At 48.1% G+C, this 26,053-nt stretch overlaps 1 protein-coding gene across 2 annotated transcripts in view; it reads left to right on the top strand.

Annotated features, from left to right (window-relative positions):
- Positions 1-1,411: 1,411 nt before the first annotated feature.
- Positions 1,412-26,053, top strand: part of SCUBE3 (signal peptide, CUB domain and EGF like domain containing 3) — a 102,474-nt gene continuing 77,832 nt past the window's right edge. For both annotated transcript variants that reach the window (XM_032792592.2, XM_032792594.2), the window contains exons 1-3: positions 1,412-1,973; positions 19,896-20,018; positions 23,804-23,929. In XM_032792592.2, coding sequence (XP_032648483.1) covers positions 1,889-1,973; positions 19,896-20,018; positions 23,804-23,929 — 334 coding nt within the window. In that variant the 5' untranslated portion in view covers positions 1,412-1,888. The remainder of the gene's footprint in view (positions 1,974-19,895; positions 20,019-23,803; positions 23,930-26,053) is intronic.

Here is a 26,053-nt window from a genome sequence, read left to right on the forward strand (position 1 = left end):
CTGAGTGACCCTGGGGAAGTTTCTTCCTCTCAGTTTCTTGCCTCTTTCCCCCCCCCCCCCGCCCTTTGTGTGTCATGTCTGTTTATACTTTGGGGTAGGGATGGTCTCTTACCACGTGTGTACAGTGCCCAAGTCACTGGGGCCCTGATCTCATATGGAGTCTGTAGACCCAACTGTCATGCAAACAGCCATTACTAATGGGTGGTAGTGGAAGTGCTTGAGATGAGTGATTTTCAGGGATGTGTGTTGGGATAAAGCCCGTAAAGGAAAGTCGTCCCCGCTGAATGTCATTGAAAACACATTGCCTTGGGTGCAGAATGTCAGTGCTAAGAGCTTCTAAAGCACCTTTCATCTGGGGAGCTACAAACAGGAATTATCATTCCACGACCCCTTCCCCACCATTTCTGTGCGGGATTTACGATGACCCCTATTTTACTGACAGAGGAACTGAGGCACAGAGCGGTTGAGCTGATTTGCCTGCCTTCACGCAGTGGAGTCTGTGCCTGACAGAGAGAGGGACTAGGACCCTGGATTCCTGCCTCCCTGCTCTAAGCACTAGGTAGCACTGCCTCCCAAAACCGGGAACGGAACCCAGGCTTTTTCTTGCTCTAACCATGGTTTCCTGGAGATGGAACTAGTCTTGGCTCCTAGTCCCTGGTGCTAATCGATAGCCACACTTCCTCCCAGAAAACTGGCTCTTCAGAGGTATCTTGAATGATTCAGGGAGAGAGAGACCCCTGGGCTAAGATGGTTCACGCAGTATCCAGCGAAGGGGATGGATCTCACCAGGGTAAGGCAGAGACCCCGCAACGCATCGTATGTTCGTACACGAAGTGGCGGGGACTGGAACTGAGGAGAAGGGGGAAGCTGCTAAAATGCAGCAAAGATTCTAGATCATTTGCCGAACAATTCTTTTGCTATTTCCAATTCTGTCTCTCCCTGCCTACCGCTCCCCTACACCCACACAGCAAAGAGAAGAGAGCGTATTCTTTGATCTGGAGTTTCCATTGATCCACAGAGTGAGGGTGCATAACATGCTTTCTTGTCTTGAGACCAGGCACCAAAGAGGTGTGCTGCGAATCATGGGATCTGTAAACTGATTTCTTTAATTCCCTTTTCTGAACACTCTATCCCTCCCCCACAACCCCATACACCTGCCCAAACCCCCCCCCCCCATTCCTTCTGAACATGGCAAAAAGAGACGTGGGGGGGGAGATTGCACAGTGCTTGTTGGGTCTGGAGGTTGCATGGGAGTCTTGCATTGATCCATTGATTGCACATGGTCTCTTGCCTGACCTCCTTGCTCCCAGGGAAGCTGTCTCCATGGCTACTGGCCCTGCTCCCCCAGTGGCAGACTGTAAATTCCTGCAGGCAGAGCAGAGCCTGGGGATTGAGGGGGTGGAATCAAAGAAGGAGTAGCCAAAGCCAAATAGAAAGAAAGGAAGAAAGGGCGTTGCTTGGATGGATCTCTCCTTTCCACTCCCCTTTCTCAGGTCCCCAGCTCTAGACCAAGGCTCCTTGTTTCCCCCTTTCATTGCTGCTGCTGCTGCTCTCTTGCAAAACTGGAATTGGCTGGGATTATTTAAAAAAAAAAAATCAGAGGCAGCAGCCGGGAGAGCGATCAAGTCCACTTTCTTCAAACTGCCCTGCGTCTCCTTCTCTCACTCGTTTCTCTTTAGAATCAAAAGCCTCAAGCTGAACCCAGAGCAGCGTTTTCCATCAGTTCAGTTCTCTTCCCTCCCCCAGTCCCTCTCACAGCCAGAAGAGAGCTCCTTATCCCCCCCTCCTTTTTTTCTTTCTTGCATGTTTAGGCTGTTGTTGAAAAGCATCAGAAAATTCCCCCCCACCAACCATCCCGTAGCCTTCACACACACACACACAGACTGCAATGGGGGCTTTGCAGACTGCTGGATTTTGCATTCTCTTCTTTCTCCTCCACTCTGGAAACACGTTGGCAAATAAAGCTAGCCAAGGTAAGAAGAATCTTCCCTGCTCTAAGGTTTACTGTTCTGTCTGCATGCAGGCGACTTGTACCTTTCCTTTGGGTTTTTAATTCCTTCTGCCGTCTGAGAATTGAGCAGCATTTACAATAAATTGTGGAGTTGTTTGCAAGGTTGATCACAAAATTATCCTGCTCTCCCTTTAGTTTTTAGCCCTTTAATGAATGCGGTGTTCATGTCTTAGAGCTTGGTTTAGACTTTCTTTGAGAGGCAAAAGGGGGAATATTGGGTGGGAAAAGTTTTTGTTGTTGGTTTGTGGCTTTATTTTGTTTTTTAGCCCTGGAATCAGAAAGAGGAAGAAGGGAGCAGTTTTCTTCAGTGTCTCTATCTGTAAAATGGGAAGAAGAATACCTACTCCCATGTGGGTTGGGAAGACTAATTAGCTAATGGGTTGAGAGTTAATAAGTGATGCTGAGAGACACAAAAAAAAGTTGATGCTGGTAATGATGGAAGGTGTAAAGTGCATATTAATATTTATTTTTGTTTATATTCAAGTTTATTTAACCTTGGAAACATTTAGCTTCTCCTTTGGTGATGGATGGTAGAGACAAACTTAAGATAGATGATGTATAGTGCTTTGGAGATAGATAGATATATGCAGGCTACCTTTTCTTTGGGTTTTTAATTCAAAAGCCAAAAGAGGTAGGTAGAGGTGTGTGTGTGTGTGTGTGTAGCCAAAGCACTATGTGTGTGTAAATACACTATCTTTATCTGCCTCAGGTTTTTCTATATCACCACTTCTATATTTACCTTGACTTTTTCTATATACACACATTTAGCTTTCTGCGTGGTCTATCTGTATTTTAATTTTGTTTATAGAACTTCTGTATTTTGCTTAGACTTTAACGCACACACACATGCGTGTGTGCATACACACACACACACAGATATGTGTGGTCTAGCTAGCTATATCTTCTTTTTTTCTATAGCACCGCTATCGGTATCAATCTCTGTTTTTTCTATACACACACACACTTTTCTCTTTTTCTGTAAGTATAGATCATCTATATAAATCTGTCATGGATTTTTTTTATACTAGTATCTAAACACCTATGGACATGCTGAGATTAAATAGTGAGTAGGAGAAATACGGGGGTCAGTAGGGGACGTTTCTAAAGAGCATTAATGATAATCATATTTCAGCCATGGGTATTCTCCCCCTCATCCCCATCTTCTGGAAGGTTAGGAGGAATTTCAAGGCTATTGTCTTATCTCTTTTAAAGTGTTTTTAAAACAATAGAAGACTTTATGGGAGGACTGTCTGGGCAAACACAAGCGGATATTTTCCAGGGTTTGGAAAGAGAAAGTCCAGCTTAATGTAAAGCTTTATGATTTAGGCTCAGAAAGGAATGTTTCGGTTTTTATCCTGCCTCAAATTATCTTTGGTGTATACATTGCTTTCATTTCTTATCATAATATTTATTTATTAAGGCCTTTTGGTTTCCAGTTCCATTTAAGCCTGGCCCAGAATTGCATTAAAATAGCAAAGTAAAATTCCATCCTGCAGAGACTTGACAGATCCCTTCAGGGGAAGAAGGAGGAAGGGTGGGGAGAGACAAAACACTGAACTAGATTCTCCACTGAGGTAAATCCAGAGATTTACTCCAGTTGATGATCTACCCTCTCCCCATTTTAATTAAAAGAACCTTTCTGGTCCAATGAGCTGATAAACTGAATTATTCTTGCAACTGTAGATTAGCAGGCAACTCTTATAATCAATTAATTCTGTAGCATACAATAGTAGCTGTTCTCAGTGCGGATGTTTCCAGTGAATTGTGAGTGAAGAGTAGCTGTGAAAAAGTTTGAACTTCAGGATTAGATCCTTCTGTATTGCTGGAAAGACCCGAGGTATTGAACTAAATGGTATGGAGAGAGGGAGAGACAGGAGAAATGTTGAACTTGGAAAGCATGGAGTATAAATTGCATATCATAGAGAAAAATGTATCCTCATTGGGAATCCAGTATCCATTGGCTTTCAGAATGAACAAGTCACTGTAGGTCTCTGGGAAACTGACATGTAAAAATTAGGGTGGTTAAGGCACATTTTACTGGGAGGTTTTGAAAAATGATGGGCCAGATCTGTGGCTGGTGTAAATCTATGAAGCTATGCTGTTTCACACCAGCTGAGGATGTGGCCTTGTATAAAATATTTCCTTTTTTTTTTATTTTTTTATTTTTTTTTTTTAAAGGGCTCTTTAAAAATCTACTAATTTTGAAGCTTTTATCCTTCTACCACCCAGGCAACTGTCTTGAAAGCTGCAGGCAGTTCATCTCCATATTATGGGTTTGCTTTCATTTTAATAAACAATCTCACCATTTGTAGGGCTTGCTGACTTATTCATAACTTTGAATTATCCGTTGGAAGTTTAGTCTGAAAGAAAGGAACAAATTTAGTACAATCATCCTCCAGGCCTCACTTAAGTGGAGCCAGTGTCTGGAAGAGCTTTGGCCCTCTGGGGAACTTGTCAGGTCTGTTTAGGCAGGGAAAGGCAGGGGAATTAATAGAAAACCAAATAATCTGGGTTTAATTAAGAGACAGACAAAAGAAGATGCTGGCAAGCCAAGAATTATATGTACCAAGTTGCTAGTGAGGTCTGCGTTCTTCCCATAAACCCCTGGATAAACTGGTCAAAGAGTATATTTCAGGATATTTTGGAAGCCGGAGCTATATGTCAAGTCTCCTTTTGTACTGAAAAGCTGATAAATTCACCCATTCTTGTTTATTCCTTTGTCTACCTGTTAAACCATTTTATGATCCATAAGAGCGTGACATGGAAGCCACCTGCTCTACTGCAGGGCTTCACTTTTGTAAATAAGCCACAAGTGCAAGCCAACCTCTAACTACTGGGGGTCAGGAAAACATAAGAATGGCCCTACTGGGTCAGACCAAAGGTCCATCTAGCCCAGTATCCTGTCTTCTGACAGTGGCCAGTGCCAGGTGCCCCAGAGGGAATGAACAGAACAGGTAATTATCAAGTGTCGCCCATTCCCGGCTTCTTTCTCCCAGGAAATCTTTCCTCAGGAGCAGGTCATCCCATCACTGCCTCCTGCAGGGTGTCTTGCACCTTTCTCTGAAGCTGCTGGTGCCAGCCTCTCTTAGACAGAATTCTGAGCCGGATGTGGACCCATTGTCTGATCCAGTCTGGCAGTTCCTCTGGTCCTAGGTAATCATGCTCCTCCTTTAGATCCTTCCTTAAGTCACTGAGATGCAGACTCCACATTTTCAGAAGCAATGCAAAATTGCATTTGCCCTTTGATGGGAAAAATTCAGAAAGAAAATAAGGCAGGGGAGGGGTGAATATAGCATCTATCAAAGAATTCTGCTACTTCATTCTTAATACCAGGGTTGCAAACACTAGATAGTGCAAAGTCTAATACAGACCCTGTGCAAATGCAGTAAAGCAAAATGAGATTTAAAAATCTCGTGTGTGTGCGTTCGCGAACGCGTGCATGCACATGTGTATTAAATAGAGACAGAATGCATAGCCTAAATAATTATTAATCTACAAGTAAAAGCATTAATTAGCCTCCTTTCTTAAATATCTATAAAGACATAATACTTTCCTGGCTCCAGTTTGCACTAGAAGGAAAAGATCTTTCAGCCTCCCATCAAGAATCTTCGCTATCTACCCAGAGGGATTCATTTCCAGTGTTATTACGAAGGTGCTGATTACAGATGGGTTTCTGGAGTAATGGGTTGGGTTCTCTTTTAATGGAAGTGCACCTGCAGGGCCCACAGCATGGGGAATTTTCAAGAATATAATTTATATGATTGCAGAGAAAAGACGCTCCCCTCCCATCTCAGTGTAACCTTTTCCCCCCACTCCTCCTCTTTCCTCTTCCCCCTGCTTATGCCCTGGAAAAGTCAGAGTATTATAATCACGCTCCCCCTGCCGCCACGCTAAAATATGAAATATAAAACTGTAAACATTTCAACATGCAGCAGTTCAAAGGAGATCTTTGATTGAGGGCATCTAACATGCCTGTACTTAGATTTAATAAAAAGGGGGGTAAGAAAGAGGGAAGATGACTTTTTTTTTTTTTAACTGATGACTTGAGTATAAATATCCAGACACCTTGAATCTTCCTGTGCTGAGGTGCATTGCTGTCTCCAAACGGTAGAGGATTTTTATTTATTTATTTTTCTGAGCAGAAAGTCACACTGGAGTAATCTATTTAGGAAAAAATATGCATGAATAACTTTACCCTTCACTTTCAAAATTACAAGTCTCTAGACAGCCGTTCGGAAAAGCTTGTGATGGTAAAGAAGGTTTGCTCTGTCTTACAATGTGAAACTAGCCCCAGTGCACCATCCAGACTGACTTTTAGTTAAGGCCCTTTTTCCTTCTGGAGATCATGTGATCATCAGTTTCTAAACATAAATTTTTTTAAAAAGAAGTTTGATTAGTTTAAAAAATCCACTATCCAAACTGGGAGGGAACAAAAACCAAAACAAAAAACCCATAGTAACAAACACTCCTATTTTCTTAAAGAATTAAGGGCTGGTGCACTTTAGAATAGTTGCATCTAAATGGATTTAAAATTGGTCTGTTAAGTTGGTGCAAAACCCTCCTGGTGTAGACTGAATTGGAAGTAGAAGTGGGTTTAAATCGGCACAGCTTTTCCAATGCTGATCAGCCCAGAAGGACTGAGTCTGATCTCCTGCATGCTGGTGTGAAATTGGTATGAAGGAGAGGACCCAAACAATGATTAACGTTTACCATCCTCTCCAGAGCAGAGCAAATTATTTAAAAAATAACTTGAGGGTGTTGTAACGTCTTAAAGAAACAAACCTTAGGGGGGAGACAAGCACGAAAACCACAAAATTTACAAAAGAAAGACCAGCTTGTAGTGAGGCGTTTGTACAGCACGAGCTGTGGGGCCGGGATGGCATGGGGAACCATGGAGCCATAGGCTGATTATAAAAAGCCATGAGAACTCGTCAGCAATAATACAGAAGAGTCAGCAAGGTGTAATGGTGGAAAAACCTGAAGAAAGGCCCAGCACTGACTCTTACCCAACCGTTGAGTAAGGGAGCCCAGGATTGGCCCTCACCTGGGTATTACGGAGGTCAACTGATGGCCCAGTTGAAATCAGTCTGTAAAATTGTTGCCTTGTGGCCAAATTCAGCTCTGTTACATGGAGTTATCAAGCCATAATGCTGTCAAAACCACTCTGTAACTGAGAGCGGAATTTGCCCATTCATTGTCATAGTTCCCCTCATAGGAACCTGCACACAAAAGAGGTAGCAGTGTACCATAAACATGGCATACAGGAGCTTTGCTGCCCCAACGTCATTGTTGAATAGTCTCTCTTCTTTACATAAGGGAAGGTGTTATTGAGGAGGAAACATGGCTAGTGGATAGGATCCTGGACTAGGCTGCAGGAAACCTGGCCTCAAATCCTGCCAGTGCGTCCTTGAGCAAGTCACTTAATGTCCCTTTGCTGACTATAAAATGGGGGATAACCCCTCCTGGGGCTCTGTGAGAAGACAATCCCTTATTGATAGTGAGGTGCTAAGATGTGGGGATGAGAGTCACATGCTATGGGATGGCTCCTTCGGAGCCTTAGGTGTGATGAGAAAGCTGCTGCTGCCGTCCTGGGATTGGCTGACCATGGTGAATTCATCCTTCCTTCTGTGGCAGAAGCCAGGCGGTGGTGGAGAGCAGCCAGGGAGGAGAGGAGCACATGGCAGCATACATGCTAGCCAGCAAAGGACCTGGTTTTGCTCAAGGGCAGGTGTTAGGAATTCTGCCCACCTGCTGCATAAAATAGTGCTCACAACAAGCCTGTTACTCCTGTTCTCCAGTGGTGACTTCAGTGGGTGCATCTACACAGTAGCTTGGTGGGTGTGTCCCAGTGTGGGTAGAAAGACAAGCAGTATGGTCACAGTGGCATGGGTGGGCAGGCCCATCTGATCCCCAGGGTCCATCCCCAGGTGGTTAGCCCATGCTGCCATGGCGGCTCTGCTCTTTTTAATGCACTAGCTTGCGCAGAGCTAGTGTGTCTGTCTGCCCACACTAGGAAGCGCCCGGCCAGCTGCTGTGTAGACATATGGAGCGACTCCTGATTTATGCCAGGGAAAGGGAAAGGGTGGTCAGGCCCAGAGCATCTCTGCGCTCTCACTCCCTTCTCCCGGTAGCACAACCAAGGATTTTGTCCTTAGAGATTGTGTCTGAGACTTTCATGGCCCTTTAATTTTAATAGGAACGGGTGTCCAAACTGGAGGGCTTTGGGAATCTCAGCCTAGCAACAAGGAGTACTTTCAAAGCAGTACAGCCCCTTCTGATTGGTGTGGCAGGACAGTCTTGTGGGTAGAGCACAGGACTAGGAGTCAGGACACCTGGTTTCTGCCCTGACTTGCTGTTCAGCTGTAGGCAAATCACTCTTTGCCTCCAAATGCTTCGAGTTCCCCTATCTGTGAAATGGGGATAATACCCCATCGGGGCGGGAAGGGAGAAGGGGCATGAAAGCCTGAGTAGTGCTTTGAGCCACGGGCAAGGAAGGCCATCATGAAGGCCACTGGCTTGTTGTCATCTGTTGGAAGTGCACGTAAATGCCTGCTCCATTTGCCAGATTTTCAGAAGAGCTCAGAATGTTGGGTGCTGGTCACGTGACAATCTGGCTCTACGTGTCTACTTGAGTAACCAAATGCAGGGCCTGGCTAATGCTGGAAAGCCCTGGGGGTAGTGTTTGAGATTTGAACTCCGAGTTTTTGACTGCACATGTCCATTGCCTGTGCATGTCTCTTCTCTTCTCTCTTAACTTTGTAACCCACCGTGGCCTCTAAGGTTGCCAGTTTTGTTTGGACATAGTCCTGGAGGTTTCATCATGTGACATAATCTTTGATTCCTGGAGACTCCAGGACAGTCCTGGAGGGATGACAACCCTATTGCCCTCTCCCAAAAATACAAGGCTCTGTAGAGAGTTGTCTGGGGAAGCGGTGAGCTCTGAGGCCTCCTGATAAACCATTCCAGTACAAAGAGACTCAGCCAGCCAGCTTCTTTAGAGATGCCTCCAGAGTACATTCTGAGCTCGTGAGGCCTGTTTCTGGAGGAAGGGGCCATGTGTTCAGGCCGTTTCATCGTCTTCCAGATGAAGCAGCGCGTTGCCCTGTGACCAGACCTTTTAAGTGCAATACAAATTGCCCTCCCGAGTCCCTCTGCTCCCTGGCTGTGCTGTGCGCCAAACAAATGATTAATAAACTGCACCGCAGTGTCTGAGGTGGTTCTTAATACCCTGGTGAAAAGAGCTCCTGAAGCTATAAAGCTTAAATTTGGCATTAAGGCTGAGTGGAAACTTAATGAGCCTGCCAACAACTACACACACAAGTGTGCATGCACACACACACACGGAAAGTCTGTTAACTGTATTTTTATATAGTGTATATATATTTAATTTAAAAGAAAAATCTGAAGCTCTTATAGAGAGACGAAAATTACAGCATTTTTGTTTGTATTGGAGTTGTTTTTGCCACCACCCTGGCTTTGCAAATTGATTTGGGCTTTTAGCCTAGAGATAAAAACGTATTGGCACTTTTTTTTTTTTTGTCTTAACACAAAAAAGGAGGAGGAGGAGAAAGAACCCACAGCCAGGTTTTTTTAAAAAAAATTAAAATTAAATATAGCTGGTAGCACGGATAATATGGCCTAGTGGATGAAGCACTGGACTGGGATTCAGGAGACCTGTGCTGTGTTCTTGGCTCTGCTACTAACCTGCTGGGTGATCTTGGGCAAGTAACATCTCTTTGTAACTCGGTTTTCCCATCTGTAAAATAGGGATAATAATAGTGACCTCTTTTGAAAAGTGCTTTGAGATGTGATGATGAAAAGTGGCCATATAAGAGCTAGGTATTATTATGTGTATGTACAGTGGAACCCTGGAACGTCTAGCACCACTGCAGTACAAACAGGGCGGAAGCAAGGGACCATTGGTTAGGGTGTTAGCCTGGGGCGCTGGAGATCTGGATTCAGTCCTTGCTCTGCCACAGACTTTCTGTGTCCCCTTGGACAAGTCACTTAGGATCTGGCTACACAGGGATAAAAGTCTCATGGTGGGGCTGGGTCAGCTGAGTCGGTCTCATGGGGCTTGGGCTGCGGGGCTAAAAATTGCTGTTTAGCTGTTTGGGCTCAGGCTGCAGCCCAAGCTCTGGGACCCTCCCCCATTGCCAGTCATTTAGGTGCCCAGATGAAAGCCGGCAGGGCCGGCTTTAGGCCTATTCCACCAATTCCCCCGAATCGGGCCCTGCGCCTAAGAGGGCCCTGCGCCCAGTGAGAATCCCTTTCCTGGGTAGAGGCGCCTTTCTAATTTTTACTCACCTGGCGGTGCTCTGGGTCTTCGGCGGCACTTCGACGGCGGGTCCTTCACTTGCTCTGAGTCTTTGGCGGCACTTCGGCGGCAGGTCTTTCAGTGCTGCTGAAGACCTGGAGCAAGTGAAGGACCCACCGCCAAAGTGCTGCTGAAGACTCGTAGCACTGCCTGGTGAGTACAAGCCCCATGTGTTTTTTTTTACATGCGGTTGTTGGTTTTTTTTAGTCATCCTTGCTGGGGCCCCGTCGAAACTGTTCTAATTGGGCCCCACACTTCCTAAAGCCGGCCCTGGAAGCCGGGCTCTCTTGAAAATCCAGCATTAAGTGGGGACGCTGAGCCCTTCTGAAAATTCTGGCCTCAGTGTTTACACTTTTCCTGTCTTTGCAGTCGTAAGGGAGGGCAATGCTGGTTTTGATTTTGCCGACAGTGGTCTGCATTTCCTTTGCTAACCAGGTCACTGATTCTTGTACTCCTGTTTCTTAGGAATGCCACACAGCCTTGGATCTCCCAGCATGGTCCTATGGCACAGCATCCTGTCTTACCTTCCTGCTCCTGTATGAAGAGCCAGCAGACACTCTAGCTTGCTAGGTAGCTTAGGTATTTACAGGGCAGTATCTGGGTGCCTGGCAATTTCTAATGTCGTTTTCCTTGTGACAGGCCTAGAAGCTATTGTCCTTACTGTGCAAATAAGGATTTGAGGCACAGAGACATAAGGCTACATTTTAAAATGTATTTAGGTGTCTAAAGGTGAAGATAAATGCCTAGGTCCCTAACTCCCTTTGGAAAGCCCACTTGGCACCTATCTGTCTGTACCTTTGGGTGCCCAAAGACCTCTAGAAATTTGGCCCTAAGTGACATGTCCAAAGTCTGTGATGGAGCAGGGAATTGAGCCCAGATCTCCCAAGTTAGCACCCAGATCACTAGATGATAATTTCTTGGTCGGCAGTGCAGAGCGGGATGGGTCCAGACAGCAACCCCTAGTCATGAGCTCACTCTGGGGCTGGGAGGGAGAGGGGAATTCCCAAAGGATAAAAAACAAGATGGAGTAAGAGAGGACAGTCAGAGTGAAAGTGATGGCAGAGAGAGTAGAAATGGTCGGAGAATGGAGAGAGAGTGGCAGCTGTGCCAGGGAGCTGGGGGAACACCTGGGTGCCGGCTCATTGCAGTGAGGGAGCTCACAGCTGACAGAGGTTGAGGCTGTCAGCATGAATAGGAGTTGGGAGAGAGAAGAGGTGGGCTATGGCTCAAGAGGTGTGTGAGCACAGGGGGCCTTCCCCACCCCCCTAAGTTTTTCACTGTATTTATTTTTGCCTTAGTGCTTTGAGGCTGTTTGCTCCAGGAACCCCTGTCCTTGGTGTTTGTTTTTGTTTCTGACCAGCAGCTACCCCTCCGGGGCCATGTCTCTGGTCCTTTGGTGGGTGGAGAGGCCCCGAGGGTGCTCGAAAATGGGGGCTGTCCCCATGGCTAGGGAGCAACCCAAATAACTTCCCCTCAGCTTTTCCTTCTGCTTCTCCACTGCCCCGTTCTCCTCCTGAGTGACACACAAAATTCCATTTGGGGCAGGCCATGCCCTGGGCATGTGCTGTGGTTGCCACTTCCCAGAACCCTTTGCTGCTGCTGCTGCTGTTGGGTGTCCACTAGCACCTGGCCACATGAAAAAGGAGAGAGAGATAGTGAAGAAGAAATTGTATCCTCACCCTCAGGTACCCAAATGCTTCTCCTCCCCCCACCCCCTTAGTATGGCCCCAGTCTTGGACCCATCCTACTGTGGGCCTGGTAGTGACAAGTGTTAATAATTTAGTCCTTGGTCGAGATCAGCGTAGGCACTAGCACTACCCAGAGGGCCCATGGGATTCACTCTACACGTGTGGGTCCAAAATAGCCTGTGGATCTCAATCTGCTGGTAAGCTGCAAAGTCTGCCCGTGTTCAGCAGGTGTTTGAGGAGGGCTGCAGGTGGGGGTCTGTCTCTCAGGAATTTGCAGGGTAGTTGGGGGTTTTGATCTGGTCTGAGAGACGTTCCAGTGACAGTGGATGGGAGGAGAATGTGCTGGTGTGATTTTTTTGCATTGGATTTTTAACTTCTTTGCCCAGAGCCTGGTATAGGCGGTGCCCATGTTTTCCTTGCAATCAAAATAAGACCTGGTCTGTGCTTAAAAGTTAAGTATCAGAGGGGTAGTCGTGTTAGTCTGGATCTGTAAAAAGCAACAAAGAGTCCTGTGGCACCTACCCATGCATCTGACAAAGTGGGTATTCACCCACAAAAGCTTATGCTCCAATACATCTGTTCGTCTATAAGGTGCCACAGGACTCTTCGTTGCTTAAAAGTTAGGTCAACATCGCTCTGGCACTCCCTGTATGTTGTGGCTGTGCCGATCTAACCCCCGATGTAGATATGTCTCGGTGCACCTAACCACCACTGCTTGGAGAGGTGGATTACCTATGGCAATGGAAGAACCCTTTCTGTCGCTAGAGGAAGTGTCTACACGATAGTGGCTGCAGCAGCACAGCTACAGCACCCATAGTGTAGACGTGGCCTAAGTGAAGAGTGAATTGTCTTGCAGCATGGGCTGAGCTGGCATCCAGATGAGTCGCTGTGTTCTAATTGCCTTGACGCGGCTGGGAACGGTCACATAGTGAAAGTTTGTGTCAGCTGGTTTATCCAGCGCCTGAATATATCCTAATGAGGCTGATAAGTCTGGCTTTGCCTGGCGATGGAGCTGGACAGGCAAGTGTGGGGCTGCTAGGCAGAGCTCCTCAGGGAACAACACTGTACAGTCTCTCTCCTCATGTGTAGTCACTAATTCTTAGTGCCTCCATTTTTGGATGGATTTTTGAATTCATCTGGAGGTCTAACAGCTCAGCCCCATTGCAAATCAGACCCATAGGTTCTCCAGCTGGGTTCCCATAATTAATGCCCACTCCTAATCATTTAGGTTGAAGTAGGTAGCAGTGACTCCACACAAGAACAAATGACTCCAGCCATTTCAACCCCAAAATGTTGAAATCCTTCCTCATGCTCCTAATTATGAGCCCTACTCATGGTCCAGGATCCCCTTGTGCTATATAAACAGAACAAATGCCAAATGTCAAGTGCTAGCTGTGTCAGGAACTTCCTTCACCCAGAATGCTAGAAAAAACCTGCGTCTGAGCCTGGATTTGAGAGCAGAGACTAAAAAGACTTTCTTTCATCAAGGGGCAGCATCACATAGGTTGTGTCCTACATTTGAGAGAGAGAGAGGATTTTACAAAAGCAAATATGAACAGAAACATCAATGGGATGTTGAAAACATTCTGCTCAGGTGGTCTAATAATCAAAACCCTTCTGCCTTCCATAGTGCTGGAAATGCAAACAGCAGTGTCATGCCTAGAGCTTGTCAAAATTTTTCAACTGACATCTTTTTCCTGCAGAAAAACAGGGTTGCATTTTCATGGGAAAACATTTTTTTTTGTGAGACATTTTTTGAAAGGATGCAGTAAAGAGTCCTGTCCGATATTTTCTGGGAAATTTTCAATGTGGTTTTTGAAAAGTGAAGATGTTGAAAATACCACATTTTTGGTTGTCCCTCGCTTTCTTGTCATTTTTTTCTTTTTTTGCCAGTTAATCCAACATTTTGTACCCCAACTGCAGGGGTACTCCAGGGGGTCTGCGGGCCCCAATGACCAACTCTTCCCCCTCCCTACCAGCGCTTCCTGCACAGGACGGGGTGCACTCGGGGGAGGGGGTGGAAAGAGGCAAGGGTTGAGCGGAGGCGGGAAGAGGTGGGGCTTTGGGGGAACGGATGGAGTGGGAGTGGGGCCTGGGCCTGAGTATGGGGTTTTGGGGTCTGTGAAAATTTTTAAATCAAAATGGGGATCCCCGGGTTGCTAAAGTTTGAGAACTAGAAGATCTCATTGTCTCCGCAGAGTGAAAGTGAAGCAGAGTAAATTAAATTAAATATTTAGAAATTTCAAAGCTAATGTGATTTTATTATCAGCACGGGTAAAGAAGCATCTTGCCTCGAGAGCTATTAAGTACAGAGTCTGGGAACTGCTCCTGGATGCCTGTCTGTGTTCTAATTCCCGTTCTGACTCCGATTCCCTCAGTTGACTGTCCACAAGTCACTTATACCAAAACTTTCCAGCCGTGGTACCTAAAATTAGGCTCCTAAATCCAGATGTAGGTGCCTATGCATAAGTGGCCTCCTTTCTGGAAGTGCTGAGTACCCACAAATCTGACTGAAGTAAGTGGAAACTGGTGTTGCTTAGCGCCTCTGAAAATCAGGCTGCTTTTACTTAGGTGTTTAAATGTGGATCAGGGAGCCTCAGTTTAGCCTCCTGGGTTTGTAAATTTTGGCCAAAGGTCTTTTGTTCTCTGTATAGTGCCCACGGGCTCCTGCTCTGTGACTTGCGCTCAGAAGGAGGAGGAAGGTGATCTTGTGTTTTGAAGCATCAGACTTGGAGTAAAGAGATCTGGGTGCCTGTGACGTGAACACTCTGTGCATCTTTTGGCCCAGTCATTTCCAGCACTTTCAAGCACACACAGGGGCTGCTAAAGGCAGTGGAACCCCAAGTGCTCAGCACTTCTGAAAAGCCAGACCTTTGTGTCCGTGCCTCAGTTTCCTCATCTGTAAACTGATGCTTCACTACTTCTGCAAGGCACAATTGGTTAGTGTCTGAAAAGTGCTGTGAAGATGGCAGCCGTGCCTAAGTGCTGAGTCTTGCTATTCTTAGCATCCCTTTCAATGCGATGAAAAAGGTTACATAGAGTTGAATATTCCTTTGAAAGTCTAATTGCAGCTGGACGTGATGCCAAATGGTGAGTTATGGTAATTCCAGTGCTTCCTCCTGCACTGAATAGCTCTTTGAGTGAAAAGTGTTTTAGTTGCAGCCTTGTGAATCCTTCCCTTCTCCCTCGTAGCAGGCACCACGCAGGTCCCCAACTCTGTGGTACCGTCTGAGAGAGAGAGTGAAACCCGTGCCAGTGGCGGTTTGCTGGGGCACAAGACGCCCTTGTCTGTACTAAGGGGCATCTCTGGCCTTTGCATCAGACTCCGGCGTCCTGTGTCTCCCCAGGGGCAGCCTGTCAGGTCTGCGGATTGCTGTGGGCAGCAGCAAGAGCGTTGAAACGGAAGGAAAAGGTTAGGGGGACTCTGTGTGTCCTGCAGCGACCATTAGCCTTTAACTTGGGATCCCTTCACCGCAGCCTGAGCCACGGGTTCCTGGCTCTGTATACCTGAGGGGTTGGAACCACTCCCGTTCCATGGCAAGCTCTCTGAGCCCCTCGTCTCCTTTAGGAAATGTGGTCGTGGAATTCTCTGTTTGATCCTCGGCTCTGTTCCCTAGAGCTGGGAAGTATGACTCGGGGAGGATGAACTTTACGCTTTTGTGGGTTTTTGCAGGTTTTTCCATCTTGTTTTTATTTGCAGACATTTTTAATTTTAAAAGTGGTGCCCGTGTATTGTTGGGTGCATGCGCCCTTGGGGGCAGGGTGAGGCAAGGAGTAGGGGTATATTTCCACAATAAAATGCCTGGCTCTACTTGGGAGGAAATTACCTTCCCCCTTTCACCCGTAGAACTGTAAGGAACTTTGGGCCAGATCCTGAACTCAGCTACGTTTGTGTAAGTCAGGAGTAACTACATTTAAATCAGTGGAATTACCCTGGAGTTACACCAGTATGACTGACAACAGAATCTGACCCTCCTTCCCTTCCATCTGTATCTAAGACCCCTGTGTCCTAAGGGTTCCCTGTGGTGGAGTAGATGCTAGTTCTAAGCTACAGCGTTGTGTTTGGCTCTGTGGAAGCCCTTTCATCTTCACCTATTGTTGGAGGGTCTGCGGCGCTGGCTGCCCTGTTGGAAATACACAGTTTCATAGGAATAAGGGGGTGGGGAATCCCAGGAAGGTGGAAGGTTTGGACTAGCGAGGGCTTCCCTTCCCAGAAGGGTAAGCGATAGGGATGGGCAGCAGGGCAGAGACCAAGGTGGAAAGGCAATGAGAGGAAGGATGCAGGGAGATGGGGCCGGTGACAGCCTTGATCCCAGCTTCAGAAAGGAAGAGAGGTGACCAGAAAGCATCCCTGGGGAAGCTGGGCAGCTTTCATTGCACACAGACTCTTTATTGCAGCAGATTGGTGAAGTGCGCGTGGCAGTGGTTGGTGGGGGGATGGATGGACAACGGGGAGCACAGGGTAAGTCTGCAGCTGGGGAAGTCTCACTGCCAACAGCTTTAACAGTGGGGACTGGCCCCTTCCTTGTGCCCAGCCCAGTGCGAGCTGTCAGCAAGGCCAAATGCGCTCAGAATGTGGCTGTCTCCATGTGGCTGTTAAGAGGTAACCGCTCGGGCCTGACAGGGTTCGCTACTATCCGGAAAAGCTTTCGCACAAAAAATCTGATTTCTCTCCTCGTGAGCGCTCTGTGCACTGAGTGGCTGTATTAACTTCGAGCCCTAGATGGGTTTGAGCAGAGGGCTCCCTGGTGAATTTGATCCGAGCAAGTAGAGCCTGAGGGCAGGTCTACACTAGAAGCACTCCAGCACCGATGCAGCTGCACTGCGACTGGTGAAGACACGCTGTGCTGACGGGAGAGCGCTCGCCCATCGGTGTGATTACTCCGTCTCCATGAGAGAGCATCTCCGGCGATATAGCACCAGTGAGGACAGCACTTAGATCACTGTAACTTACATCGCTCGGGGGAAGTGTGTCTTTTTCACACCCCTGAGCGACGTAAGTTAGATCGACTCAAGCAGTAGCGAAGACCTGCCCTAAGTCTAAGAAGGCAATCAGGTCCCACGATGGCGACATGGAACCGTTGCATCGTGCTCTCTTCCACCCTGTCTGGAGGTGCCTCTTCCGGCAGAAAGTTGGATCCGATTTCCCCACCCCAGACTGTAAATCTTCTGTTGTCTCCAGTGTGTTGGGTGAGGTTCTAATGGGTGATTAATGACCCAGGGGTTGCAGTAGTGGCTCCCGGCCATGATTAATGTAGGATAACAAATCTGAATGCATTGTGTAAATATTTATACAGTATACATGCATGTGCCCCCTCTGCGTTGCAAGTGAAAACCTCCCAACAGCAGCTCCTGTGATCTCCCTGCAAGTGTCAGAATAAGAGACAGAGTGAGAGAGAGTAACTAGGGTTTTCTCCTGCTCGACGTGGGACTCCCTCCTTGGGATAACTCCCATTAGTCACGTTCACGCTTCGAATGGCGGCTTCCCCCACTTGGGAGTCTGCTCAGCTGCCCTTTAGATCTTCTGAAAGCAAAGATTTCCCAGGCCAGCGGAATAGTCTCCCAAGAGAAGATTGCGGCATCCCGGCCACTCTGGGCTTTCCAAGGATCTGTGGGTTTCAATCTCTTTCCACTGAGATTAGCCATTTGGGAAAGACCAAATAGTCACGACCCCCAGGCTGAGAGCCTGTGAGCTAGATGGTGTATTGCAGGGAACAGTCCTGCTGTGGGTCAAGACCTATTTTCTTATCCCCCTCTCCTATGTCTTATACAGCCCCCGTCGCTGTCGTGTCTGAGCATCACAAGTATAAATGGACCTACCCAGACAACACCCTTCCTATGATCCCCATGGTACAGATGGGACACTGAGGCACAGAGAGGTCAAGTGACTTGACCAGGGTCACAAAGGGAGTCTGTAGCAGAGACAGGACTCAAACAGAGCTCTCCTGAGCCTCAGTCCCGTGCCTCAACCCAACCAGCCCACCATTCCTCTAGCTCTGTGAAGCCATCTGTACAATACCTTGCGGTGGAGAGAGATGCAGCTACTGACTCTCTCTCCTTTTACGGTCTGCGTCGTCGTTAAAACCCTTTTAAACGCCTGCATTATTCTGCTCATCAGCACAGCTTCTGTGCCCTTCGCTCTTGTGAGAACCGGGGGTGAAAGCCAGCCTGGGAAGGAAGCAAAAGCAGAATAAGATGCCACAATAGCTCATCAGCCAGCTTGCAGCACTGGGGGTGGGGCCTGTACCTGTCACTCCCTGGCTGGGACTGAAAAGTCAACCAGTCGAGCTAATTGCAGTGGTGGCCCTCTAGCTGAATGAATGAGATGTGAGCCATAGACGGGTTCGTGCCTGCTGCTGCACATGAGGACTCTGTTATTCACTTAGAGTATGTCTACGCTGCCATAAAACACCCTCCCACCTCGCAGAGTCCAGAGCCTGGGCACCAGCCTGAGCCCGAATGTCTACACTGCAGTTTTACAGCCCCGCAGCCCGAGGCTGCTGACATGGGCCAGCCATGGGTGTTTAATTGAACTGTAGACATACCCTTAGGGAACCACATAGTGAAAAGCCAGAAGGGAACCAAGTGAATAGCCTATTACTCATAAACCCCAGTCAAGGGCTGTCTGTTTATAAATGGCCACTGTCATTCAAACCCCCAATAACTCTGCCTCCTGCTGTGTTAAACCTTTGCAGCCAACAGACTGCATCCTCCCGGAGCCGGGGTGGTGGGGAAGCCAGACCTTTCCTCCACCTCCTACCTGGTGCTTATCCCCTGCCATCGGTACATCGCCTGCCAGCGTACCTGCTGCTGCTGCTGAATTGCAACAGGGCTGGTGGGCACCTTCTAAAGAGTGAGCGAAAAGGGAGTGAGGCAGGGAGAGGAGGGCCGTGTGAAGCAGACAGATGGAGAGAAAGGGAGGGAAGAAAAGAGTGAGGTTAAGCAGTGGGAGCTGGGAAGGGAGACCAGGTTGGTGGGCGAAGGAGGTAGAAGGGTGGGGGGCAGAAGAAGGGAGAGACTGGCAAGAGGGGAACTGAGGGGAGAAAGGAGGAGAAGGAGCACTCCATTCTGGAGCAAGGAGTCAGGAGGATGGGCTACAGGTAAGGTCACAGACTGGGATACAGGAGACCTAGGTTCCGTTCTCGGATCAGCCACCGTCCGACCTTGGGCCAGTCACCGAGTCACTCTGTGCCTCATCTGTGCAATGAGGATCATAGCCCGACTGTGCCTCACGCAGGGGTTGTGAGGATAAACCCCATTGCTGAAAGGGGGCCAGCTGAAGACCTGGGCAGAGTGGAATGTCTCCAGAAGGGCTGAGAACCCGCTTCCGGAGACTAGGGGAGTTTAGTCTCTAGTCACTGCGGGGGCTTGGTGCTCTCTGGCTGTGCCAGGGAGAAGGCTGGCTGGGGAGGGAGCGGCGCTCTCTGACTGTGTGGGGATTCCCGCATCAAGCCCAACAGCTCACGGTTGAACTTGTTTGTACTGATCCTGATCCAGCTCTTGGTGAAGTCACTGGGAGTCTTTCCACTGATGTGAGCGCCAGCTGTGTCAGGCCTGTCATTGGCAGTCTCAGCAGAGGCTAAGGGCTGGAGGAGGCCTGGAGACTGATGGCTCGCCCCTAGCGGGCTCCCTCCATGGCTCGGCTGAGGCCCATTGATTGGGCGCGGTCAGTGCACGTGGCAAGTCTGCCTTGCTGCTGTCCGTGCTTCACCTGGTCGAATTTCAGTCTCTCAGGCTGATCTTTCACCGGCAGAGCCTTTCACCCGCAGAGTAGCAGCAGCCCAGCGCAGTATTGACAGGTGGGGTGTTTTTAGTGCATCTCCAGGCAGTGCAGCAGTGCAGAGATTCGTGACGTTGCTTTCTCTCTTCCTCCCCACAGATGTTGACGAATGTGTCGAGGGGACCGACAACTGCCACATTGATGCCCTCTGCCAGAATACCCCCAAATCCTACAAGTGCATCTGCAAGTCTGGATATTCCGGGGATGGGAAGCATTGCAAAGGTAAGGAGCGTGAATCAGTCCCGCTGGGCGAAAAACCAACCCAAGCTGTGAATGTGTTCTTAAAGAGTTAGCAGTTGGAAGTTTTGTGAGTCCTGGGCTGGTTGGAGTGAAGGTCGATAGGTGGCTCTTTAAAGCCAGAGAGCTTTCTGCTGTGGCTGCAGTCATTTGTGCACCTTTATAGTCCTTTCCTGCCCAAATCCAGAGTTCGTTTTGGTAAATCCGTGGCACGTTATCCGTAAATCCATGGCTGCTGCTATGGAGGGGCGACAGTGAATCCAAAGTGGCTCTGTTTATACTACTGTTGCCTTGACTACTCAGGCCAAAATGAGAAGCTCCAATTCTTAACCAATGAAGTTCTACTGCAGGATTGGATGACAGTCTTAAAAACAGTCCTGTCTGCACTACTGCAGCTTCCAGTGTTGTTACCAGCTGTGCCATTCGGGAATTACAGGTCCTGTTTTGGCCTGCACAGGGTCAGCCTGTGCAACGGGAGCTTCTGGGCCAGGAGAAGTCTGGGTCTTATTTTTAATTGAAGGGTGGAATTTGGCTTGGAATCTAGAATTTGTAAAAACAAAGCCGTGGTGGGCATCACCCCCACACTTTTAGGAAAAGACAGATTCCCGCGATTGTATCTATTTAAATTCTAGTAGGATGCACTGGATTTTGTTTTAAAGAAATGAAACTTTTCCTGCCATTTTTGCAACCCAAACACTGTAGCCTTGTGCAGAAAACATGAAAAGGACTAGAACCCAGGAGCGAAACTGACTATCCATTTGGTGCTCTGCCCAGTTACCTCAATGCTGTACCCTCTGTTCTGTGACCCCTGTGTAAGGTCCCTTCCAAAATAATTTCACTGAAATGAAGAGCAACAATAAAATGATTGGGCTGGAATTTTAATAGTCCTAGTTTCTTGTTTGATTTGAAATCATGCTCTGGGATCAGAATAGACTGGACACAAATAGCTGATGGATTCATAGAATCATAGGACTGGAAGGGATCTCGAGAGGTCATCTAGTCCTGTCCTCTGCACTCAAGCAGAACTAAGTATTAGACCATCCCTGACAGGTGTTTATCTACATACAGTCTAAGCTCAGAGATGCCTAACTGTGGAAACAGAGCGCATTAAAAATCATCTTCAGCCATTTCAGGAAATCCATTTATGACTTCTTGTGCCAGAGACTCCATGAAGTCCGCTAGAGACTTCACTATTGCTGTTGATTCTACATGGCACAGATGCTAAGATACTGTGAGGGTGGGCAGCAGGGGAAAAGCTAGAGGTAGATATTCTCTGCTCTGAGCAATTCTTGCCTCAGGACTCTATAACTGCGTACAGCATAGAAGAGATTCAAGTTTGATCTCTGTTCCTTCCCTTCCCATCTTTTTCATCTCTCTATTTTGTTGGCACCATTCATCTTCTATGCCCCAAGCCAGGGACCCCTGGTGGAAAGCTAATGTAAAGATTGCGAGAAACTTTCTGCCGTCATTTCTAGGGGTCTGTAGGGTAGATACTTGATCACTAACCAAAGGTAGCTCCATAAAAGATGCTGTGTAAAATGTTATGTCTGAGCATTACTTTGGCTCCTTGGGCCTCATTGTGCTAGGGGCTGTACCTATACACCACAAGAGACACTTCTTGCCCCCAACAACTTATGATCTAAATGTAGAAGAATGGAAGTATTGTTATTCCCATTTTTCAGTTGGGTAGTGGAGGTCCAGAAAAATTAAGAGACTTGCCCATGATCACACATGGAGAGTCTCTGGCAGAATCAGGCACTGAACCCAGATCTCTGTAGTCTGAGTTCAGTGTTTTTGCCACAAACCTATCTCTTCTCTAAAGACGAGGGTTCCCACCCAATTGCGCCTCCCTTTTAGCTGTTGTAATCGCATTTGCAGTGCAAAGCAGCCACCATTTGCAGAGTTATTAGCCCCAGTGCAGTCCGTTGCTGGAAATGAGATGGCATGGACTAGTAGTGGGGAACCATTGTACAAGGTTTGTTTCCTGCACTCTGATTACACTGCCTTCCGTAACGCTTTCCTCTTGAGCACGACACCCATTCCTTTAACCACCAGAACCAACTCACTCGTCTCTGGAGTATCTCAGCTTCCACTGACATGGTGAATGGTGGAGAAACAAACAAAGAGATTAAAGAGACGACAGCCAGTCAACTGAAGTCCAAAATCTAGCTTGTGTTGTGAGGGGAGGAAGGCATTTGTACATAGCTTAATAGGAAGAGACACGTTGTGAAGTTCAACAAAAGAAAAGAAAATGAGAACCAATTTTAAAAATGCAAATGATGCCCTATATTTCCACTACCCCACACACAGCAGCCTCAGACTGAGGCCAAGAATTTAGCAAGAGCCAGGAAAGGACTAGGTATTTACATGGATACCAAGCATATCCAGACTTATCGTAATTAATGATGAAAAAATTTGGAAGGGATATTAAGCCTCATCCTTCAGGGCTTAAGCTGACTTCTAATTATTAGAGACCAGAATGAGATCTGTGAGGTTCTTACAACTTTCTTTGAAGCAGTTGGTTCTGGCCACTATCAGAGATGGGATTCTGGGCTGAATGGACCTTGGATCTGATCCAGTACGGCAGTTCCTATTGTTCCAGCCTTAGTACAGAGACACAAACCAATAGAGTGAAAAACGGACTGTAAATAGAAAGTGCAAGTGACCAGGCTAGACTTGCTGTCGCAGCCGAGAGAGATGCAGAAAACACAAACTGCATCAGCAGCGGATGGTTAAACTGGATTTAAGAATCCTAGATGATTTCAGTGACCCAGGTAATGACCTGTGTTTTTTTAATTAGATGGGGGTGTATCCGGAGTTGTTTTATGTACTGTGCAACCCCATGGAAGTCATGGCTGTAAGTTGGCAAAGAGGTCAGCCCAGCAGTTTTGTCTGCACCATGTTGCTTTAAACGCATCCAGTTCTTTACTAGACTAGCTTACTCAGTGACGCATTCTGCCTTCTGACCTATGGGCCCTACTGTCCCACAGCAAGAGTCCTGTTAAGGAGGTGGGGGGAAGAGAGCTCCCCATGCAGGATGTTTGCATCCCGGGCCCACCATGAAGCTGAGCTCCATGGGAGCATCCTCTTTCCCCATGCACGTGGGTTGCTGGGGCAGAACAGGGCTACACATTCAGAGTAATGGTGCATTAGCAGCAGGGGCAGCTGCAGGATTGGGTACTACTCTGTGGACACCCCCTGTGTCAAGCCCAGCTATCCTGACTTGGGCGGATTTTGCTCTTGGAGCCCACAGCAAAGGTCACGCTGTCTTTGCAAGGCTTGTTCTGTTGGTCATGAGCCGATGGCTTCCTTAAGACTGCGACCGTATCTGATGTTTGAATGCGTGATCTGTTTTGCACCCCGTGCCTGCTGACTCTTGGCAGAGGCTGATAACAGGCCTGTGGTTATGGTGCTTTGCTCCTGCCGAGCTGCTTTTGGCTGGTCTCAGTGTCGATGGCATGCCCATCCTTCCTGCCATACTGTTGCCATGGTGATGCAATGGGGAAGCCCCAGAGTATCTGGTGCAAGGAGCACCAAAATGCAAGTGAGTGGCACTAGCCCACACTGGGATGTGTGATGTTAGGGGGCGTGGATGTCACCCTGACCAATGCCAGTGTGGTGACCAAGAGCATCACGTGTAATGAGTTAGCAAGTCTCAGTGAACCCCCTCCTACCTTGGAGGTGTGTAGCTGATCTGTGGTGCAGCGATGGGCCTGGGGAGGGGATTCAAGTCTCTCACCGCTCTTCGGGCTTCTCTCCCCTCTCTGCAGACGTCGATGAGTGTGAGCGGGACGACAATGCTGGTTGCGTCCATGACTGTGTCAACATCCCAGGGAATTACCGCTGCATCTGCTACGACGGCTTCCACCTGGCACACGACGGCCACAACTGTCTGGGTAAGGGTTTGGCAAGCTGCTTGGGGGTGGGAGGTGGGGGCAGTCAGGCAGGCAGGTGTTCCCCTTGAGTCTAAAGCCAGGGAATCTGCTGCTGGCTGCAGAACTGTGCTCTGGAATCTCAGTGTGCATGTTAACCATAGGATCCATAGAAATGCTGGGCTGGAAGGGCCCTCGAGAGTTCGTCTAGTCCACCCCCACCCCACCCCTGTGCTGAGGCAGGACCAAGTACCCCTAGCGTGCCACTGGCTGAATCGTCAGCAGGGATTGACCCCACAGCTTCTGGATCTAAAATTATGAGCCTGAGCTAAAGGACCAGCTCTAGTGGCTTGAAGGCAGCAGCAGGCTTATCAAACCCTTATATGTGGTCTAATCACTGTGGGATGCACATAAAGCTGGGCTGTGTTAATAGGGGTTACATTTCAGAACAGGGTGTTTCTGGCTTTCATAGTTGCAGAGAAAACGTGACCCCAGTGTAGTTGATAGCTGGGTGTTTTCCTGAGTCTGCAGGCAGCCTGAAAAAAGCCTGCAAGGGGAATGGCTTGTTCCATTCATCTCATTGAGGTGTTAACCCTGAATCCTGATTCTGGTCATGAACCTGGGACGTGCTCAGTGCTTCCTATGAGTTGTTGAGAACTTTTTGCTCCCATTGATATCAGTGAGGTAGGAGGGTGGTCAGACCCTCACAAGGTCAGGCCCAGGCCCATAAGCAGCAGGCTCACATTTCTCCAATCTTGCATTGTGAGGCTGGGCACAGCAAATCAGCTCTCGTGGCTGAGAAGTCTCTGGTGGAGCAGCCAGTCTCTGAGCCATCGCGATGGATCACCTCCCCCCTCAATGTCCTGCCTCACGCGGGTCCAAGGAGGAGTGTCTCGGAGCTGCAGGGTGATCCATGTTCCCTCCTGTGCCTCCAGACACGCAGTATGGCATTGCACAAATCCTCCAGCTGTGAGATTTTACTGCAGTGTTTATTGCTGCTGTGTCCCAGAGAGGAATGCAAGCTGCTCTAAGTGGCCAGTCCAGCTAGCAAAGTTAAAGGGCCCCCCACCCTTTCTCTAGGGTCAGGCAGACACTGCTGGGTTTCTTCACTAGGAGATTTATCATGGGAAGGATTTGTTGCTGTCCTACGTCTGTTTTTAAACAGACCCTTGCAGATCTCCATTCTCTGTCCCCTTTATCCTGGTGGGAAACAAGCTTTGATTCTGGGCTGGGGAAGGATGAAGCAGGAGCTGATGTCTGGCTCAGAGCCTCTGTGCACGTCTTATTGATGAGACAGCTACAGCTATTTTGGGCATGGACCTGCCATTTATCGTATGCCTGCACAGCACCTAGCACAAAGGGGCCCAACCTGGAAATATTGCAATATTAATGGAGAAATAATAATACATGATTATTCTTTTCCTTGGATTGAGGATGATGTACCTTCAAGGAGGGTGGTGGGAGGAGCTAAGCCCTGTCAGTGGAGCAGGAGCAGCTCTTGCACATGGTGCTGGTTATACTGCCCGAAGCTGAGTTTCCTTCCCACAATCACCCCATCAGGCCCGTGATTGCCAGGGGATGTTCAGGACCCATAGACCTGATAAGTGGGGAAGCTGAACACCTACAGGATACAAGAGTTGTGTCCCCCTACACCCCCCATCCTAGTCTAAAGGGGTGAGTGTGAATCCTAGTAAGTGAACCTGGACAGCTCCTGCCCCTCTGAATCTACAATCTGTATTGAGCCCCCCGCGCTGGGGGTCAGTGGAACAATGTACTTCATGGCTCGTGGTATGAATCCTGGCTGGCGGAGAACCTGCAGCGTGTCTAAGTCCCTGCTGTAATTTTTGCCTCCCAAGAAGCATAATCAGGATGGTGCCAAGCTGGGTAATGACCATCTGAGACCTTCCCACAGCCCCTGTTTCCATCTGGAGCTCCCAGGTGTCTGGACCAGTGCTTTGCAAATGATCAGGACACTGGGGGCTCGCATGGGGAAGAAGGGCAGCCTGGTGTCCTCAGTCAATGTCAGGTATGGGTATCTTGGAGGAAACCCGTGTTGCTTGGCTCTTCCAAGCCGAGCCAAGGTTCCTGCCTCCTGCAGAGCTGGGATCCTCAGTAGGCCTTTGCGCACCAGCAGGGGAGATGACTCTG

The sequence above is a fragment of the Chelonoidis abingdonii genome, chromosome 4 (assembly GCF_003597395.2).
Source record: "Chelonoidis abingdonii isolate Lonesome George chromosome 4, CheloAbing_2.0, whole genome shotgun sequence".
In the NCBI taxonomy this organism is placed as follows: Eukaryota; Metazoa; Chordata; order Testudines; family Testudinidae; genus Chelonoidis; species Chelonoidis abingdonii.